The sequence below is a fragment of the Branchiostoma belcheri genome, unplaced genomic scaffold (assembly GCF_001625305.1).
Source record: "Branchiostoma belcheri isolate BF01 breed outbred unplaced genomic scaffold, Haploidv18h27 scaffold12, whole genome shotgun sequence".
Lineage (NCBI taxonomy): Eukaryota > Metazoa > Chordata > Leptocardii > Amphioxiformes > Branchiostomatidae > Branchiostoma > Branchiostoma belcheri.
Genome location: NW_017802602.1, coordinates 1,417,626 through 1,439,276, shown reverse-complemented (window position 1 = coordinate 1,439,276; position 21,651 = coordinate 1,417,626). Strand labels below are relative to the sequence as shown.

General features: G+C 40.7%; 1 protein-coding gene across 1 annotated transcript in view; it reads left to right on the top strand.

Moving 5' to 3' along the window:
* LOC109462636 (dynein beta chain, ciliary-like) overlaps nt 1–21,651 on the top strand; it is a 73,562-nt gene that overhangs the window by 25,848 nt on the left and 26,063 nt on the right. Inside the window, 30 exon segments of the mRNA XM_019759199.1 lie at nt 555–677; nt 1,075–1,197; nt 1,830–1,999; nt 2,390–2,444; nt 2,875–2,966; nt 3,428–3,554; nt 4,111–4,263; nt 4,674–4,799; nt 5,279–5,386; nt 5,979–6,157; nt 6,605–6,718; nt 7,169–7,325; nt 7,811–7,956; nt 8,531–8,647; nt 9,222–9,360; nt 9,820–9,912; nt 11,674–11,946; nt 12,356–12,616; nt 12,977–13,125; nt 13,591–13,698; nt 14,508–14,682; nt 15,078–15,251; nt 15,728–15,932; nt 16,637–16,761; nt 17,168–17,405; nt 17,919–18,064; nt 18,520–18,681; nt 19,636–19,829; nt 20,307–20,469; nt 20,946–21,120. Of these exon segments, the coding sequence (XP_019614758.1) occupies nt 555–677; nt 1,075–1,197; nt 1,830–1,999; nt 2,390–2,444; nt 2,875–2,966; nt 3,428–3,554; nt 4,111–4,263; nt 4,674–4,799; nt 5,279–5,386; nt 5,979–6,157; nt 6,605–6,718; nt 7,169–7,325; nt 7,811–7,956; nt 8,531–8,647; nt 9,222–9,360; nt 9,820–9,912; nt 11,674–11,946; nt 12,356–12,616; nt 12,977–13,125; nt 13,591–13,698; nt 14,508–14,682; nt 15,078–15,251; nt 15,728–15,932; nt 16,637–16,761; nt 17,168–17,405; nt 17,919–18,064; nt 18,520–18,681; nt 19,636–19,829; nt 20,307–20,469; nt 20,946–21,120 (4,570 nt within the window).

Here is a 21,651-nt window from a genome sequence, read left to right as displayed (position 1 = left end):
AAGAGTTTGTCTGAGAATTTTTAGCAAGTATTTTACTAGTAAGTTACATCAATGGTAATGATTAAAGAAGCATGCTTTTTCAAATGACATGCAAGTTTAGCTTGACTGAGAAAATGATAGAAACGATTTAGGACTTGATACATGATATAATTTTTAAGCTTCCAAATCACAAGATAACTGCTTAGTCACTTGGTGGTCTTGTGGTTAGGGTTGTCGACTATCTAGTAGGCCCACCTAACACCTGTTCCCTCACTCGATTCAGATGAAAATGAGTAGTAGGTTTATGTGGAGCTGGAGGTCCCGTCAGGCATATTAAAGATCCAACAAACAAACAAAAAAAACAGTGTCAGATCATCACCATTCCCCCTGGTCTGTTTTTTTCAGGTGAAGTTCATCATGGATGACAGCACGACCCTGGCAGACCTGCTGGCGCTGAACCTGCACAACTTCGATAAAATCATATCTAGACTTGCTATGTGCTAAGGCTATTTAAAAGATAAGCCTCCAAAGAAAACTGAGTGTAAAACTCATCCTCCCTGGTCTGATTTTTTCAGGTTAAGTTCATCATGGATGACAGCACGACCCTTGCCGACCTGCTGGCTCTGAACCTGCACAACTTTGAGGACACGGTCAGGGACATCGTGGACAAGGCCGTCAAGGAGAGCGGCATGGAGAAGGTGGGTCATTTCAAACACAATTACTACTAGAAAACTAACAACAAATCAAATGCATAATGTTTAACTTTGCATATGGTCTGCTCTGTTAATTCTTACTCAAACACATTCATATATATGGTCAGACAGGAGTCTAAGTTCCTCCTGCTATAAAATTGCAGCATGATGCAACCCAACACTAGTTACCATGGTGACAGACGTCTGGTTCAGGTTATTGACCTTATTTGTTTGGAGAAGAAGAAGAAACTGAGCAAAAACAATATTATTATATGTTTTACTTGGTAAACATAATAACAGCACAATAGTACAGTACAGAAGGCCCTTAAGGCTCAATTGTTTGATTTAAAGCATTTAACAATTATTACATAGCTAAAATCTTGAATGTCCTCCTCCCACGCAGGTCCTGAAGGAGCTTGACGTGACGTGGAAGTCAATGGAGTTTGAGAACGAGAAGCACGCCCGCACCGGCGTCACGCTGCTCAAGGCCAGCGAGGAGCTCATTGAGACCCTGGAGGACAACCAGGTAAAGATGGGTTTAATCTAAGGGCAATCATTCGCAACCTAATGTCAGATGTTTTCCTCCCCATCTACTGGACGATGAAAACTTTTATAGTATTGAACTTCATTGTAGTTTCAAATATTTTTCATTTTGAGTATAACCCTTAAAGATAGAGGGTATAAAAATATATGTACTAACTAAATCAATTTAAGATGAGAGTTTTGATTTATGACATAGCTTTCATAAATGACGTGAGCTTTGTTAGATTTCAGGTTGCTGTATGACCGGGGACATTTTTTTCTCTGCTTTGAATGTGTATTATTTCTTCAACAAAGAACAAAATAGATACTGCATCATTCTAAGATTTCTCTATTCTGATAACCATTTTTGCAGGCCAAGGTTCTAAGTGCAATGATGCCTTCTTTGATAAACAAAACAAAAAATGATTTATACAATGACAATCATGTTTTTCCAGGTGCAACTGCAGAACCTGATGACGTCCAAGAGAAAATATTTTGACAAATGTTTTATACAAAACAGAGTTATTAGCTATTTAAGGGAGGTTTTGAAATGCACTCTGCCTCTTCTTCGACCCTGTAAGATCTCGTCTAGTATAACAGAACAACAATTACTGATACAATGATGTGTTTTGACAGGTGCAACTGCAGAACCTGATGACGTCCAAGTACATCGCCCACTTCCTGGAGGAGGTGTCAGGCTGGCAGAAGAAGCTGTCCACGGCAGACTCCGTCATCTCCATCTTCTTCGAGGTCCAGCGTACCTGGTCTCATCTCGAGAGCATCTTCATCGGCTCTGAGGACATCAGGTGAGGAGAGTCTTACATTTACCGGATTGCCTGTGTATTAAACTTCTTGGACGGCAGTTCAGTACCAAGGAGAGTTCACCCTGTTGTTTATATCATGATCATGTTTACCTAGTTTGGTGTTTTTGCTCTGTCAATGAATTGGACAGTTTGGCTGCCACCATGGTAACTGGTGCTGTAGCAGACACCCTGTGGTGTTGGATTTCATTATGGAGCAAGTGACAGGGCAGAGTCGAGGGGGCTGGTCACCATATATAAGAATGTGTTTGAGTAAGAATTAATGGATCTGTAGCTAGGCCATGGCATGTGAAGGTAAACATTATACATTTGCTTTGCAAATGTTACTTTTCTAGTTGTATGAATTACAGCTAAAATACTTTTTTCCCCATTCAGGTCACAGTTGCCTGAAGACTCCAAGAGGTTTGATGGCATAGATGTGGACTTCAAGGTACTTTTGTCTCCTTTCATTTCTAAATGTCTTAAAAGCAAGTTCAACACATTTATAGCTGTTTTTCCTACTGTCACGTTTCTTTGTCCTTGGTGCTAAAACAATGGTTATAGGTACTATAACGAGTGAATTTTATGGATATTTTGGGAGTGTCTTGTCAAAATTTACATGTACATCAAAGTAAAACTTTGCAAAGATGGAAGATGAAATCCCAAAAACCAATTCCTATTTTTCGTAATTTGTTTTTTCTCTTTGCAGTCTTTGTCCTTGGTGCTGAAACAATGGTTAAATGGTGCTGTCACTCTCAGAGTGATTTTCATGGATATTTTGGTGTGTCTTGGCAGAAATTACATCAAAATAAGGCTTTGTTAAGAAGGAAGAAGAAATTAAAACCAGTCTTGTTAATTTTTTTTCTCTTTGTGATCCTCAGGCTGGTTTAGAAGAACTGGTAGCTACCCCCAACGTGGTCCAGGCTACCAACAAGAAGGGACTGTACGAGAAACTCGAAGCACTGCAGGGAGGGTGTGTATGGTTTATACCTTATATTTCTGACAAAGAGCTTTAAATTTGGTCGTGCTAGCATTAGTAGTATTATCCACACTTTGAATTACTGCTGTAGGTGTCCCAGACATGAGGGTGGACAGCAGTCATCAGCTAGTCTAGATTCCAAGCATCTCTATCCAATGGGTCCACATTGGCGAGACCCCGTTCTCTGTTGGTGTAAAATGTATGTTCTAGGGAGGGTGCATGGAACAACATGACTTGTGGAAGCAGATAAAAGGTCTGAATACTGACTGTCACACAGTAACTTTACAACAACATATACATGTAGCAGTATCTGTATCTGTATCGGTATAGCCGGTATAACCGCCCTTCGGCATAATACACCAGCTATACATGTGTATGTAGACTTGAGTTTTTTGTACAATCATGCACTCATAGATTGAAGTGAGTTTAACATGCATATTTGGTTCCTGTTCCAGGCTGACCCTATGTGAGAAGGCCCTTGCTGAGTACCTGGAGACCAAACGTCTGGCCTTCCCCAGGTTCTACTTCGTGTCCTCGGCTGACCTTCTGGACATCCTGTCCAACGGCAACCAGCCTGTTGTGGTAGGTGTCTTACCTACCTTGTGTTACCTTGAGATACCTAACATGGTGCTCCTAAAATTAAGTTTAACCAATGTTTTATTATCTAGTTCCAAGCTCTGACACATACTTGTAATTGAGGTGATATCTTCCAGTCCTCCTTTTCCCATGTGACAGAGACCACAGTACCAAGTTGTAAACTCCTACCCAGCTTCTGAAACTGTGTCCAGCAAATCTCAGATGTCTAGCTCTTACCTTATCAGACAGTTTGGAGAGCTCAGTGTACAGCTTTACCTTATTAACTGGCAGAACATATTTTTACTGGACCTGCATGAAACCTGGATTTTTCAGTTTTGGATACTTGGTCAATGTTTCATCAGAATTTTTCCTGTTGCAGATGACATAACTTTTGAAAATCATACACTGGATGTCATCCTTAAATATGTGAAAATGACGTTAAATGAGATGCTCTGCCAAAATGCTATGCACAATACATTACAGGATTCGCGCAATGTCATACACAGTACATTTTATCAACATGCTTTACTTAAACCATTCTTTATGCCCTTTCCCCCCCCAGGTGTCCAAGCACCTGTCTAAGCTGTTTGACAACATGGTGAAGCTGAAGTTTGAGGAGGACTCCGCCGGGGAGCCCACCAAGATGGCGGTGGGGATGTACAGTGGGGAGGGCGAGTATGTGGACTTCGATCAGCAGTGCGACTGCAACGGACAGGTAGGGCTTCTTTGGTTTTACAGTTTTTTATGAAGAAACTGTTTTATTGGATACATTCAATTCTACTTAATCGTTGGCTATGATTTCAATAGGATAAGCCAAGTAGATCCACAAATAAATAAAGTCTTAAACAAGTCAAAAAAGTGTGCCAGGTTTTCAGACCTGAGAATGTTGGTGAAATATATTGAAAATTCTCCTAGCTCATTTTGACAAGCACAGTGAACAGTGGACCACAGCTTAACGTCTTATCCTTAGGACTGCAACCCCTTCCAGTAGCATAATAGTGTTGGGTGAGCAACAACAGCCACAGGAACTGCGCACGCTATGAGTTAGGCTCTGCCTATGCACTATGGAAGGACCTCTCTCTTCTTTGAGGCATAAATACAAGTTCTGACCCGTTGTTCATGTAGGTTGAGGTCTGGTTGAACCGGCTGATGGACAGGATGAGGGAGACAGTGAGACTGGTCTGTGCTGAGTCAGTCATCACTTACGAGGAGAAGCCGCGCGACCAGTGGCTGTTTGACTACTGTGCACAGGTCGGTTGTAAAGCATTATGTTTCATAGTAATAGTAACGATTTGAACTACAACACATGGCTTACAAATAATGTAAAAAGCTTGGAAGCTTTCAGACAGCATCTGACTGACTGTAATTCACCATTTGAAGTTGCATGTGTCCCACACAATCTTTTGGACATACTTCATGACAGAAGTTCATCTCAGAAGTCTTTATTCTTGTCTCGAGTTTGTAAACATTTGAATAGACTCCTCTTTTTACACAACCAAGTCTTTTAGACAGCCGACGTTTCAGCGACCGTCTGTCACCTTCCTCAGGGCAATTCTGACTGGTTCACATTGCACTGCAGCACAGGTGTCGCTGTAATACAGGAAGGTGACAGATGGTCATCAAAGTGTCGGCTGAATAAACCTCTTAGTTGTGTAAGAGTCTCTTTATTTGATGACTTACCAACCTGATGAAACTATTCACGGATACTAAACACATGACTCTCTCTCCAGCCTGCACTGACAGTGAACCAGATCTGGTGGAACACGGAGGTCGTCATCACGTTCGGCCGGCTGGAGGAGGGCTATGAGAACGCCATGAAGGAGTTCAACAAGAAACAGGTAAATAAATAAATAAAACTGATCAATATTAAACAAGGAAAAGGTGCCATGTTTTCTCATACCTTCAGAAAATACTTTCTTGTCTTAAAATCAACTTCTGATCAGTTCATGTAAAAAATTGCAAGAAATGTGGTAACGTTTTTGTTAACATTGTAAATTTTTGTTTGGAAGTGATTGGTCATCAGTCATACTGATGAAGGTGACTGGTCATTGAAAATTTGATCTCTCTGTACCTGTTGTGTGGAATAAGGTCCAATACTTTACTATAAAAAGTTGTAACAGTTCGTGTTATGTCTACTAGTAGATGAACTATGTCATGCATGAACCTTCAAAGGATTAGTTTGCCTCAGCTGTACCCACAGAACATACTGTATGTGATGTCTTGGTCATCTTTGAGGATGACAGACAAAGAACAAGAGATGAACATACTACGCTTTGTAATGTTTAGATCAACCAGCTGAACCAGTTGATCACCCATCTCCTTGGTGAGTTGACCAGAGGAGACAGACAGAAGATCCTGACCATGTAACACAAACAAACAAACAAACAAACAAACAAACAAACAAACCATTTGTTGTTCTGTAATATTTAGATCAACCAGCTGAACCAGTTGATCACCCATCTCCTTGGAGAGTTGACCAGAGGAGACAGACAGAAGATCATGACCATCTGTACCATCGATGTGCACAACCGAGACGTGGTGCAGAAAATGATCCTGAACAAGACGGAAACGGCACAGGCCTTCCTCTGGCAGAGTCAGCTCAGACACAGGTGAGAACTGCAAATTTGTTTGTTTGTTAGGTTTTCACAGTGTTTAAAATTCGTGGTAACACAAGTCTGTACTGCAATATATATACTGTTATGTACTGGAAATCCTTATTTATTTATTCATGAAAATATGGAAAACTCTCATTCTGTGAATGTATTGAATTTCTTAGATGATTGCCATGGAGCCAAGTCAAATTGCATGTACTTTCAAAATTCTGATATCCACTTTTGTTTTCTATTTTGAAAATAAAAAAAGTACATCCTAACATATAGTTGTCATAAATATCTTGAAAGTTGAATATGACAGCCATAATTTTGAGGAATCAAAGGAAACTTTTAAAGTTCTTCCTAGTATGCTTATCCAGCCTATGTATATTAAGTAACTGGTTCATCAGTAGATGGATTGATTGATAAGTTGATTGATTAATTGATTGTTCATTGTGTTGACAGATGGGATGAGAACCAGAAGCACTGTTTTGCCAACATCTGTGACGCCCAGTTTAAGTACTCGTACGAATACCTGGGCAACACCCCTCGTCTGGTCATCACTCCTCTTACTGACAGGTACAATAGAAACTATCAGTATGATATTAACTATCAGCTTTTAGGCCTTGCAAGCACAGGGCTCAATATACCACGTACATTTGTTTATGCAGGTTAGGTAGTCAGACTGTTCCAGTCAGTTTGCAACGGCATTCTAGTTCAGATTTACTAATTATGAATTTTACTAGATATAGTGTACTTTTACCTCACTTTACGTTCACAGTTAAAGCAAAATTTCACAGTCTGAGAGATATGGAGGTGTTAACAGAACTATATGCTTACAGTAGCAGGGAGAAGGGGATGGGGGGCCAAAGACAAATGATTTGTTAGTGGTAATAACTATTTCATGGTACAGAAGTGACCACAAAAACAATGAACGTAAAAGTATCGTAAAAAGTCAAGGAATAATAACTTAAAGTAACAGAGAGCAAAACCCAAAAATCTGATTTTTTTCTGCCCCTGCTACCCCAGATGTTACATCACGCTGACCCAGTCTCTCCATCTGATCATGGGAGGAGCGCCCGCCGGGCCCGCAGGTACGGGGAAAACCGAGACCACCAAGGATCTGGGGCGAGCCCTCGGCATCATGGTATACGTGTTCAACTGCTCTGAACAGATGGACTACAAGGTGAGAGCACGTTTTTGGTTACTGTAAGGGGGTTGCTTTATAGTACAAAATAATTAATGTGACAAACTTAAGACTGAAGTAAACTTTTGAGCTTTTGGTCAGAATAAGCCCAGTGTTTTTTGTTACCACAGTGTAAGTGGGTAGCTTTAAAGTAGTACCTTTATGAGGTAAACTTTTGAGTTTTGGGCCAGAATGGTGTGCTGAAAGTTGTTATTGTCTGGCTGATAATATTCTTTTCCCCAATTGATTATGAATTCTAGATAATTCTTATAAGAAAATTTTACTGACTTTCAGTGAGTTTTGCATGTCATGCCATCATGGCAACATATTAATATTGATTATTGTGGAGAATATTCTGTAACTGTGGTGTTGTAAGAACTTTTATGGAAACTATCATTAAAATAAAATTAATTGTACTATTTAGACACAGAAAGAGATGCCTTATATGTCTCCTGATCCCATGCATATCTCTCTTCCTCCTCCAGTCTTGCGGGAACATCTTCAAGGGTCTGTCTCAGACGGGAGCGTGGGGCTGCTTCGACGAGTTTAACCGCATCTCCGTGGAGGTTCTGTCTGTGGTGGCCGTACAGGTCAAGTCCATTCAGGACGCCATCAGGGACAAGAAGAAGAGGTACCTAAGTTAGTTTATGAATGAATTTTGGCATTTGGCATTTACAGCATTTTGATTAAAAGCTAAGAAATGTATCTTTGGCGAAAAGACTTATTGCATGGTTGAAGTAACTTTCAACTAATTTTCAAATGAAAGAAAATTTACGCTCATTGAAATTGCTTTGTAATGGAGTGACGTGAAAGGCTTGAGTATGGCTGCATCAGGCCTCACCAGTTTCTCAGACTTTCCCTCAGACTTTCTTAAGAAAATGTTAGCAACTTGTCAGCAAGGTATTTTGAATGTCTCATATCTTTTCTCTGCAAATATTCATTGTTCAGTCTAAGCATCCGATACGGTAATTACATGACTGTATAAAAGTTTCCTTGCACAGTTGCACATTCAGGTAAATAAAGGATTTGTCTTACGTTACAGTTTATTAGGATCCACATTCAGCATACATGTACAAGACAGTAGCTATTCTCCCTGTGGTCTGTTCTAACACACAACACAACACACAGGAAAATATACAAAACATAGACATTGACAACAATAGTACATGTATTATAAAATTATGTATTTTGTGTTTGTTTCCCAGGTTTGACTTCATGGGAGAGGATATCAGCTTGGTGCCGACTGTGGGCATGTTCATCACCATGAACCCTGGGTATGCAGGCAGAACTGAGCTGCCTGAAAACCTCAAGTCTCTCTTCAGGTGAACTATTCATTATTATTATATATTAATTATAATAATTATAATATATACTGTGGGCATGTTCATCACCATGAACCCTGGGTATGCAGGCAGGACTGAGCTGCCTGAAAACCTCAAGTCTCTCTTCAGGTGATTACTGTTCATTATTGGGCTTTCAATTTGTATGTTTCAAAGATTTTTCTAAGAGTGATAGAATTCTGCATGGTGTAGAGGTTGCCACAAACTTTTTTAAAAAGGGAAGTGTACACAGTCAAGCATTTGCAATTTGTCTGTTTCATGAAAGCATAAATCATACTCAAATTGACAGAAGGAAAGTTTTGTAAGATTGCCTGTATCAGCAAGAAGACATGTTAGGAAGACACCTTTTAGTTAAAGAAAACTAGTACAATATGAGAATGTATGAACAAATTTGGTTTAAGAAAAGGACATTTAATGTCAATCATTCATAATCTATTTAGGTGCAGATAGTCTGTAATTTTGTTCCTCCCTGCAGACCTAATAATACACGGCAGTGCTGTTTTTGCTAAGATCAGGTCTGGGGTACATTTTGTAATAATTTTGTCCCTCCCTTTAGACCCTGTGCCATGGTGGTGCCAGATTTTGAGCTGATTGCTGAGATCATGTTGGTGGCTGAAGGCTTCATGGATGCCCGACTGCTGGCCAGGAAGTTCATCACCCTGTACTCACTGTGTAAGGAGCTGCTGTCAAAACAGGTCAGAATAGTGAAGTTCTTTATAGATCTTAAGTTGTAGAAAACCATACAAAAGTCCCTGTACATGAATGTATCCCTGTTGAATCAATAAAGAATCTCTTTATTCACAAGCACTTGTTTAACATGAGCCAATGTTTCAATGACTGTCTGCCATCTTCATCAGGGCTAGAATGACTGGTTCGATGTGCACTAAAGCTTGCAACATGTAGGTGTTACTGGTTCACAACTTGCCTAGCTTCAGTGAACCAGTATTTGTACATTAGGCACAGAAAACATAAAATGTGCTGGCTTAAGCTTTATGCATTGCATGTTTATAAATTTTACAAAGGTTTACAAATTTACCTCTACTCAACGTATACTGATTGATTGGATGTGTGTCTGTTTCTTCTGTAAAAAAAACTAAAACTTTACTAATTGTAAAGACAAAGACTTTACAGTACATATTTTTCCCCTTCCACAGGACCATTATGACTGGGGTCTGCGTGCCATTAAGTCTGTGCTGGTGGTGGCCGGCGCTCTGAAACGTGGAGACCCCACCCGCCCTGAAGACCAGGTCAGTCTGCTACAACTTCTTCCTCCGTTTATACACCCCGTCATTTTAACTTACATGTAGCTCATAGTGCTGCCATCTTGTCATGGATCACTGCATCAAGAAAAGAGTGTTCAGACCTCTGCTTCAGAAATGCTAAATCAGAACTTAATCACATTGACACAATGTAACTTAAAAGTTAACTAGACAAGTTACCTTAAAAATTATTCACTCGACAGACATTGAACAGACAATCGACAGTGTTGCCAAACTGCATGTAGACCTTACATTGTAACGGTTCTTGGTGAAAATTCGTAGTATGACTCCCAAATCTTAAATTCCTTATTCCAGTGCAAGCTCTCAGTTGCATGTGACCCTTACTAGAATCGCATGACTTGTTCAGCATGTCACAATGCACTATCAAAGTTAAACATCAGAATGATGTAAACGGTTATATAATGTGTGAAATGTACATTGCTCTCTGATTGCTCACAGCATGCAATTCTTCCTTTGCTGTGCACTTGCAGCTCTTTGCTAACCCACAAATACTAGTGCTGCTTTAAAGTGATTTCAGCTTATGGTAACTGGCTAGATGCTTTTTTTTTTACACTTCCAATCAACAATATTTTCAAATTTCTTCCTAACAATGATGTAGTTGACAGTATATTTCTTGCACCAGGCACAAAATTTAGTCAATAATCAACATCATAGTAGTTTGCCTGCAACTTTTGTAAACTTTGCTTAACTCACACCTGCATTTTGTCCCCTTATGCTCTCTCTTTGCATGCTTGCTTGCACAAATGCAGCTTGGTCAGAATTTGGTAAGACCCAACAAGTAATAATTGTTCCGTGACAGCAAGTAACATCCGTGTCCATAATTATCCAGGGTCCATAACATCGCCACCTTGAGAAACAGTGTGCTTCAAGATATTTTTACTGCAACATACTTTTGGTATGCACTCCTTCGCACATCAAATGTACATACCTAGGGTATCTTGCAGTAAAAATATCTTTAAGCACACTATTTCTCAAGGTGGCAATATTATGGACCCTGGTGATATTATGGACACAGATATTATATATATATGTCTGCATGTTGTTGTTTTTCCTTTCCTCACCAAAGCCGTCGAGGAACTTGGACCACTTGCCGCCGTCGCGAAATCATTACATAATAGCCCATAACAAATTCTCAAAACAGGTGAAAATGGACCAGTGGTAGACTGGTCAAAAGTAGAACCTGTAGTAACCTGTAGTAATACTAGGCTCACTTGACAGCAGAATAATCTTGCACTTGTAGAAAAGATGTTAGACTAAGTGTACTCGGAGTAAATTTTGCCCATTTGAACCCAAAAAATGCATACTGTACATTCAATCAATTTATGTAATATGTAAGCCATAGAAGAAACTGCAAATAATGCACTGGCCCCTTTATAGTACTATTAGGTAACTTGGAGGTTTTGTACCATAAAATTGAAACAGTTATGTTTCCAGTCAACATCAAATCAAAGTGCACGTTGTTATTAAAAAAAACTTCATAATCTTTTTTTCAGACAGCTTATACATGTAGTTCATAGTTGCACACATCTTAATAAGATCATAAAATCATACAAAATGCATCCTTTATGGTAGGTTACAGCAAGAGACCCATAAGGAAGATGCCTTTTTTTGTCTCATTTTCTGCACAGTCTCAGTGAGTTACTGTACATGTTCCAGCCCTTTCTTTTATCGCACCACTCATTTCAAGTATTTTACTCACTATTTCCCATGTCACGTGTACAACCACAGGTTCTGATGCGAGCCCTGCGTGACTTCAACCTGCCGAAGATCGTGACAGACGACGTTCCCGTGTTCATGGGCCTGATCGGCGACCTGTTCCCCGCCCTGGACGTACCCCGCAAACGAGACCTGGACCTCGAGGCACTGGTCAAGAAGTCCACCACGGACCTGAAGCTCCAGCCGGAGGACAACTTTGTCCTGAAGGTGGTGCAGTTTGATGAGCTTCTGGCTGTCAGGCACTCCGTGTTCGTGTTGGGGAACGCAGGCACTGGAAAGAGTCAGGTAGGGATAAACAAACAAACAAACAGCAAATATGCAAGCTATATTGGAGGTTACCAAGATAAACCATGAATCTAAAAGACAAACTTTAATTCAGTTTGACAAACTGCTTGTTGCCAGGCTCTCAGTGTTCCTGTTTGGAAATGTAGGGACAGACGGGGCCTCCAGAAACTTCAAGCTACTATACGCAACATACAAACTGTGAAAAGTATAATCTGAAGCAGTCTACCTGAAGTTCCTAAAAATTTGAAATTATATAGTCTGAAAAAGCGACATATTATCATTTACAGGTTACTGGTTACTCACAATCACAGGCTATGTAACTGTTTTGTTTTTAGTTAATTTAAAAGCTGTTCTGGCCCAGTTGCCATATGCATTGGATAGTAAAGCACTGTGTGTTCAACTTTCACAGGTGATCCGGACACTGATCAAGACCTACGCCAACCAGAAGCGAAAGCCCATGATGGTGGACCTGAACCCGAAAGCCGTAACCAACGATGAGCTGTTCGGCATCATCAACCCGGCCACGCGAGAGTGGAAGGACGGGCTGTTCTCCACCATCATGCGCGACCTCGCAAACCTCACCTCCGACGGGCCGAAATGGATTGTACTGGACGGAGACATTGACCCCATGTGGATCGAGTCTCTCAATACTGTCATGGACGACAACAAGGTAAAGAAAGAAAACAGAAATTCTTTGACTATAATAAAATGTATATTAATAAAATAATTTTTGTCAACAGCACTGGTTTCAGCACCATGGAAAGTAATGCTCATGATAGAAAGATTCCATAGTCTCCACAATGTTTCAATGTGCAATTTGATGTAAGCACTCTCACGGATGCCCAAAGTGTGTGGGTCTCAGATTCGCAACCTGTTATCCACCTTAAACAAATCCAAGCGAAGGTAACCGTGTCAACACTCCTCACTCAGGTGTAGGAACTGACACGGTCTCCATTGTCTCTCGAGACAGAAGGATGCCAACAAAAACAACAACTCTCACTAACAAAGTGTTGTTTGTTTGTGTTGCTAGGTGTTGACCCTGGCTAGTAACGAGCGCATCCCCCTGAACCCCACCATGCGCCTGGTGTTTGAGATCAGTCATCTGAAGACTGCCACCCCCGCCACCGTGTCCCGTGCAGGAATCCTCTACATCAACCCACAGGACCTGGGGTGGAACCCGTACGTGTTTTAAAAATTTTTATGCTTAGTGATATTTAGGCATCTAGCTTTGTAAATAAAATCTGTTTCAGCAACTTCTATAGCAAAAAATCTGTTATCCAATTGTTGTCGTTCACAAAGATTTTCTTCCAGATTTGAACAGAGCTATGTACATATGATTTGTAAATCATTTGATTTGTATAATTGACAAACTGTAAGACAAATCAAACTCTACTATTGGATAAATTCCAGAGATTATTCTGGACGTTTTCAGTGACAACCCTCTCACGTCTGACAGAACTAGTTACGATGATTGTGTGCTGCTGCTAGTTGCTCAATGCTCCAATTGCAACAACCTTTTCAACTGCATGTGCAATCAATAGATAGGCCAGAAAAATTACTTTGAGAATTGAGTGGATCCGGATTAGGAATCAAGGTTTATGTAAAGTTCAAGAACTAAGATTTTAAATGTTTATTTCCCCGTAGTGTGGTTACGAGCTGGATCGACACGCGGGAGGTCCAGTCAGAGCGAGCAAACCTCACCATCCTGTTTGACAAGTACCTGCCAACGTGTCTGGAGGTCATGAAGGGCAGGTATGTACTAACATGAGTAATCTGTTCAAACCTATGATAAGTCTTGTCTAAAGGTTAACAGATCGTTCAGTGTACTGTAGCCAGCTGTAGTCGCTCCATTGCCTATGAAGCTGGTGTGTTATGCCAAATGGCCGTGTTATACGGACAGTACATAATATCGATATAGGTCCTTATACAGATTGAAACTCTTTAATCATTAAGGGTTTCTGAAGTGCAATGTACAAATGTAGAAATGTTTCATGAAAGAGTACAATGTACAACAATATCGTCTGTTTTAGACAGTACATGATGTAGTAAGTTCTTAGAGCATTTATGGCATCCATGGGTCTAGATGTGTTTTAAGGCTTGTAACTTTACTGATGTTTATGACTGACGTTTCCATCTGCTACTTGATACAACTAAAGGATCAGGCAAAGCAGGTACCAGTGGTGTGGTAGTGGTGGCTGACATAGAGTTAGCCTGCTACACTGTTAGCGTTTAGTTAGTACTTACTAATTATAGTAGTTAGCTTAGCCAATTTCATGCAGCACAGGGGTGCCTAGTTTGGTTCATAGTCACCCACCCACTGCTCTGAATCACTAGATTTGAACACATAAAAAATAGAGCAAGCAAAGCACAAATGTACATTGATAATTAATTAAATTGAATAAATAGATGACCAAAGGTTTCCTTTCCAATTAAGAATTGTTATTAATATTAATGGTACAATAATCATTTAGAATTGGTCAAAAACTTTTGAACAGTAAGAAATGATAAGTTGATAAATGCTTGAGGCCTGTTATTAAGTTTTGCCATGCTTTTGCCTTTAGGTTTAAGAAGATCATCCCAATCCCAGAGATGAGCATGGTGCAGATGTTGTGCCACCTGCTGGAGTGTCTGCTCACACCTGAGAACACTCCACCTGACTGCAACAAGGAACTGTACGAGCTCTACTTTGTCTTCGCGGCCGTCTGGGCTTTTGGAGGGTCGTTGTTCCAGGACCAGGTGGGTCATTGCCTTCAGGATTTAGGTGTTAAAAAACTTGTTCTTTCCTAGAACTATCGCAGAGTGGAACTCACTGTCACCAAGTACAGTAGGGGCATTGTCAATAGATAGCTTTAAACAGTGAGCAAAGAGACTCTTGTTACACAACCAAGTCTTTTATTAAGACTTTGTTTCGGTGACCATCTGTCACCTTCCTCAGAGCAATTCTGACTGGTTCACATTGCATTGCAGCAGAGATTTACACATATGCGTGATTGGATTACAGGGAAATGTGTCTACAATGCGTTCCCAAACGTGCGAAACGTCGGCTGAATAAAAGACTTGCTTGTCTCTTTACTCAGTATCTTACCAACCTGATGAAACTACTCACGGACATTTCTCTCTCTCTCCCGTAGCTGACAGACTATCGTGTGGAGTTCAGTAAATGGTGGGCCACGGAGTTTAAGACGGTGAAGTTCCCCTCGCAGGGCACCGTGTTCGACTACTTCATCGACCCCGAGACGAAGAAGTTCCTCCCCTGGCAGGACAAGGTGGCCAAGTTCGAGCTGGACCCGGACATCCCGCTACAGGTCAGCTGTCTCTTAATGTCTCTTCTCATCTTGCCTTTAGTCTTAATTATTCCACAGTTGGGATAGCTTGGGGCTCATTCCTTTCAATACCTTGGCTACTGTCGAATTAGACAAATACAAATGAAGAGGATTGCAAGGATATTTTCTACATGTTTACATCCCTCCCACATTAGCACAATTGTGTGCCAGAGACTTTTTTCCAATTTTTCAGAATTTATCCAAATGCTCATATTAAGCTGTTATGTTTGCAATTCTAACAAATAGATAAATATTAAGCTGTAACTTACAAAAATAGATCTTTTAACTTGTCTGGTATATTTTTTAAATGAAAAAAAAACTGTTTCCTTCCAAGTTGTTACTGAAAAGTCATTAGTACATATACTGCCATTGAAAAGCTCTAAGAAAAGTTAAATCTACATAAAAAAACAAAACTTTCATTAATGACTGTTGCCTAACGTTTGTCTCCCCATGTGCAGGCTGTCCTTGTGCATACGGCAGAAACCACGCGTATCCGGTACTTCATGGACATGCTGATGGTGAACCGGCGCCCGGTCATGCTGGTCGGGAACGCTGGCCTCGGCAAGTCTGTACTGGTCGGTGACAAGCTCAACAGCCTCAGCGAGGACTACATGGTGGCCAACGTTCCGTTCAACTTCTACACAACATCTGCTATGCTGCAAAGTACGTGACTTATGCTTCCATTTTTTGTTTTGTGATGTCTTTTCCCTGTCAGTGATATTATATGATCTAAGTTTGAGAGTTTTTTTAGAAGTTTTTACAAGGATAATCAGTAAGACAACAAAGCTTCTGTTACAGTGCCCCATAACCGTTCCTCTCCCACAATAAGTAGATGAAATTGTCAGAAAACAGTTATATCATCATAATGTCATAAAAATCAAGTCACAAACACTTGAAGTTATTGAACAATTGCGGGCAGGATAACAAAAATGTCATCCCTGCCAAATATGAATTTGCTTATTTTTGCAAAATGGTAAAAAATGGACCTTAGTCTTTGGTCTATTATAATATTTCTGTTAACAACGAAGCCTGTGTGTCTAAAGATTTTATTAACAAAACCTCCCCCACAGCTGTTCTTGAGAAGCCTCTGGAAAAGAAGGCTGGCTGTAACTATGGCCCACCCGGCAACAAGAGACTCATCTACTTCATCAACAACATAAACTCATGCTTAAAGTTAAAACTTTCAATCCAACACAAAAAGTTCTCTCACCTAGAGCTTTTGACCAGTCACTCTGGTCTTCCTCAGTAGACTGACCCAGTGAGGCTTGTCATGTGGCTTCTTTGAAGTGTGATGTCAACACTGGGTCAAAGGTATCTGGTAGACATAATCTCATGCTTGATCTCTTTTCTCCCCCCCCCCTCTACAGCTGTACTAGAGAAGCCTCTGGAGAAGAAGGCCGGCCGTAACTATGGCCCACCCGGCAACAAGAGACTCATCTACTTCATCGATGACATGAACATGCCGGAGGTGGACACCTACTTCACTGTGCAGGTCAGTTGTGCTTTCTGTGAACTGTGAGGCACTGTTTTGTTGTTAGCCATTGTTTTTGACAGCCATTGTTTTTGACACTGTAATAATTTATAACTTGATTGGAAAGATAAAACAGGTTTATTACTGTGACAGTAATCGTACAGTCTTCAGAATTACATTACCTCACATGTTGTTAATTGCTCAAAAGCCTAGCCTGAAGATGAACTTTCATGATTGTTATACACACACACACACACACACACACACACACATTGATATTTGACGTTGTTTCCCCTCCCCTATAGCCACACACGCTAATCCGACGACACATGGACTACAGCCGCTGGTACGACCGGGTCAAGCCTTAAACCTGAAGATGAACTTTCATGATCGTTACATGAAATTTTGTCGTTTCCCCTTTCTCTAGCCACACACCTTGATCCGCCAGCACATGGACTACAGCCACTGGTATGACCGTGTTAAGCTGAGTCTAAAAGACGTGCACAACTGCCAGTACGTGGCCTGCATGAACCCCACGGCTGGAAGCTTCACCATCAACCCTCGGCTGCAGCGACACTTCTGCGTCTTCGCGCTCAGTTTCCCCGGGCTGGACGCGCTGCAGCACATCTACACACAGATCCTGGCGCAGCATCTTACACAGAACGGTTTGTTTGATTTTAAATTCGGTTATTTATTTATTCGTTCAGAAATTACAACATGTACAGACAAGACTGCCTAACTAGCATGCATAAAGCTATTGTCAAGGACTAGCCCGGCGAAGAAATAGTTACACACAGTTGGTTATTCACATAATAATTGACACATGTCATACTTTGCATTTAGCCTGGCAGTGCTACAAATAAGATTGTAACTGTTACAGTATATTTGTTAAGTGGAGAATTTTAGGTACTGACTTGAACGGAAAACAGATCCTCAAGGGAGGTTCAGTTTTAAAGGAGGCTTTAGTTTTTAAGGAGAACAATGATGGAGCTGCCCATGTGTCAGGTGGAAGAGCGTTCCACAATATGATTGGATGTACTCATCTTAACCTGTAATTTGGTTGAGTGAGAAAATACAAAATGTAGTGCCTTTCCCAAGGGCAGAACATTGGGGCCTGCTAGGGATTAGAACCCATAACGTTCAGAATTACTCTAACCACAAGATCACCTTGTCACCAGGTTTTGCCAACTCGGTACAGAAGGCTGCCGGAACGTTGGTCAATGCAGCGCTTGGATTGCACTCCAAAATCACCGCCTCCTTCCTGCCGACCGCCATCAAGTTCCACTATGTTTTCAACCTGAGGGACCTGTCCAACATCTTCCAGGTGGGAATTAAAGCTGCATCTTTGTTTGAATGTTTATTGATTGGTATACATGTAGCTGTGGTATAAAAGACCTTAGTACAGCTAGGGTATCTGAATAGCTGGTATAACTGCCCTTTGGCTTAACACACCAGCTTTGCAGGCACACAGGGCGGCGGCAGCTAGCTATATTCCACTGAACAACTTGTTACACCTTGCCTAACATACTCAAGCCAAAGTGCTAGCTCTGCTGACAAACACTGAAAAAAGATCAGATGACAGTCAAAAACTTAGAAGCAAACTAAATTGCAGCATTTTACCTGTTAGGTAGACAAGGGAAGAGTTATTTTGTTCCCTGAAAAGAATCTTGCTGTTGCTGTTGTTTTTGTAGAGTAAAAAAACAACAAATTGTGTGAAACATTGTCCTTTATCAATGAAATTTAAGACAGACTTTTCTCCTACCCCCCCCCCTCCCCCAGGGCATGTTGTTCTCCATGCCAGACTGTGTGAAGGCACCTCTGGACCTGGTCAGACTCTGGCTACACGAGGCCTCCAGAGTCTACGGGGACAAACTCATCGAAGACAAGGACATGGAGGCCTTCGCCAAGCTCCAGGTCGACTATGCCAAGAAGTACTTTGAGGTACGTACATGACTTAAAGGTTTGCCCAAATGATGACGTCTTTAAAATATCAGTAGGCAGGTATATATATACAATGTCATGTATAGTAGCACCTAGAAGTGTTCTTGTTCCAAAAGAAGTTTAAAGTATCAAAGTTAAACATGTAACCACATGTACAAAATGTATAACACCCAGAATTGGTCTTGTTCTAAAACAATTTTTTCATAGGGTATAACACCAGGTCCTAGATTTAGTGTTCTTTCCATTTTCTAGTAGAGAGATCCAATGCAAATTTGAATATTCTACTAGATTTGTTGTACATCTATGAATATTGCCTTTTTGCGTTCTCTCTAATGTTGCAAATGTTGACATCGAAGATCATTGTTTTTCCCCCTGTATTGCTGAATGTGTAAAGGGAGTGACTGAAGAGGTACACTTATATTGGGTCATCCACTGCACTTGCTGCTAGCAAGCTGCCACGCATTCAAATGTCACTAGAGAAATAATTAATAAATAGTGGTCATGACATGTGCACAGCCTGCACGCAGGAAAAATGTCCATTATTTTTAAGGCAATTGTATGCCATATTTTTTCACACTGCAATAGGTTTGTAGTCACTAACCCATTGGTCAATAGAATTCAGTGTCACTTTATTTGGCCTGATAGCGTACATGCTGTTTTGTTTGCACTGTATAATATTATAATGATTGTGTGGTGCCTCTATGTCTACAGGATAGCAAAAAGTCTGTGAAGAAAGGGAATGATACAAAAAATACTATAGCTTTGATGTAAAATGATGATGACTTCAGACCAGTTATTTTGTACCATGTTTCAATGTTTTCCAAGGCTTGTTATAACTTATATGCATTATTAGCCTTTTGGGCAGGAATTTGCAATAAACTGAATAATTATTAAGCAACCTGATCAAACAGTTTGCAGTAAAAGTAACCCCATTGCCATGGTAAAATTTTGCAGGACATGAATGAGGACGACATCAAGAGACAGCCGAACATGTACTGCCACTTTGCCACGGGTATCGGTGACCCCAAGTACATGCCTGTGCCGTCCTGGGATGAGCTAAACAAGCTGCTGACCGAGGCGCTCGACAACTACAACGAAATCAACGCTGCCATGAACCTGGTGCTGTTCGAGGACGCCATGCAGCACATGTGAGTCTGTTTGTTTGTTTGTTTGTGTGTGGATAACAGGTAAACCGGTTCATATAACATACTTGTAGTACTGCCATTCTGTAGGCAAAGAAGAACTTAAGGTCTAAGATCTTGTAGCACTGCAAATCTTAAAATGTTTGGGCTGGTTTTTAGTCACCTGTTTGTATTGCATAATTGTAGATCACAATGGTGCAACATATATACCAGTCTTGAAAATAATGGTATTATTTCATAGTGGTTATGGGGACCTCTGGAATATGAATTTCCAGTGTATTACTAACAGTGCACTACAGAATTGTTTGAATTGCAAAAAAACTCCTTAGTCTTTCTTTCTATATAATATGAAAGATTGAATCCTTGTTTAAATGAAATAAATTACAGTTTTAGTTTCTATTTTTTCTTTAAAAATTTTCTTTTTAGCTTCTGTAAATCAGAATCTAGGTTAAACCCAGTCTTAATTATTCCCTATTCCCGTAGATGCCGTATCAACCGTATCCTGGAGTCACCACGAGGTAACGCCCTGCTGGTGGGAGTGGGAGGCAGTGGCAAGCAGAGTCTGTCCCGTCTGGCTGCCTTCATCAGCAGCCTGGAGGTCTTCCAGATCACCCTCAGGAAGGGCTACGGCATCCCTGATCTCAAGGTGGGTCATTCATGCTTACCTCCTCAGAAGGAAAATATAGTGTTTTTGCTGTTTCTTCCTTTCCAAAGAAAGTACCTCTTCTACGTCGGTGAAGGTTAGACATCCAGGTAAAATGATATGCTAAAAAGCAGTTACTCAAGCAACTGGATATGTTTTTGGAAAAGTCATTGGGCCACACAGTTGTGCAAGCACTACAGCAGGGGGCTCGCTTGCTGATAGTGTTTTGTGTTTGACCTTCCCATACTCTTTCTCATAGATGCTGAGTGCTAAGCAGAGAAAGTATGTTCCATTTTTAAAGTCTTTGGTATGACCTGGCCTGGGTTTGTTCTCACGACCTTCAGGTTACAAAGCTAGCACTCTATGCAATTCAGCTTTTGCACCGGTTTCATAGAGGTCTGAAATGTCTGAATTCTTGTCTTGTAGACAAGAAGGTTTCATGGGGGTCTAAAATCTGTGAATTCTTGTTTCCCATGCAGCTGGACATTGGAGCCCTGTACATCAAGGCAGGTCTGAAGAACATCGGGACCATGTTCCTGATGACGGACGCCCAAGTCCCGGACGAACGTTTCCTCGTGCTCATCAACGATCTGCTGTCCACCGGAGAGATCGCCGAGCTGCTGCCGGATGATGAGGTCGAAAACATCATAGGAGGTTAGAAGACTTCTCAGTGTGTCTTGTCAAATCTAAGCATTAACATATTAGATTGATGACATTGTTATTGTCCCTGTCCCTGGTGCTGAAATCATGTTTGCTATCTACATAAGACAATCTACTAGCCTTAGCACAGGCCCATTTTTGAAAAAGATAACAAGATTGGTTCCATTGTCCCTGTCCCTAGTGCTGATATCATGTTTGCTGTCTATCTAAGACAATCTACAGTAATTGAAATCTTTCAGATAAGCACATGACCCTGTTTGAAGTGTATTAAATACTGATAGCACTATCCTTGTACCTGTTCTTGGTGCTGAAATAATTTTTGCCATCTACATAAAACAATCCACTGAAATCTTTTAGATAAGCTAGCCTTAGCACATGACCATGTTTAAGGTATATTAGATCTTGGTCCCTGTCCTTGGTGCTGAAACTATGTTTGCTATCTTCAATGAACAATCTACTGAAACCTTTCAAATAAGCTACATATTGTCCTTGTCCTTGGTGCTGAAATCATGTTTGCTAACTACA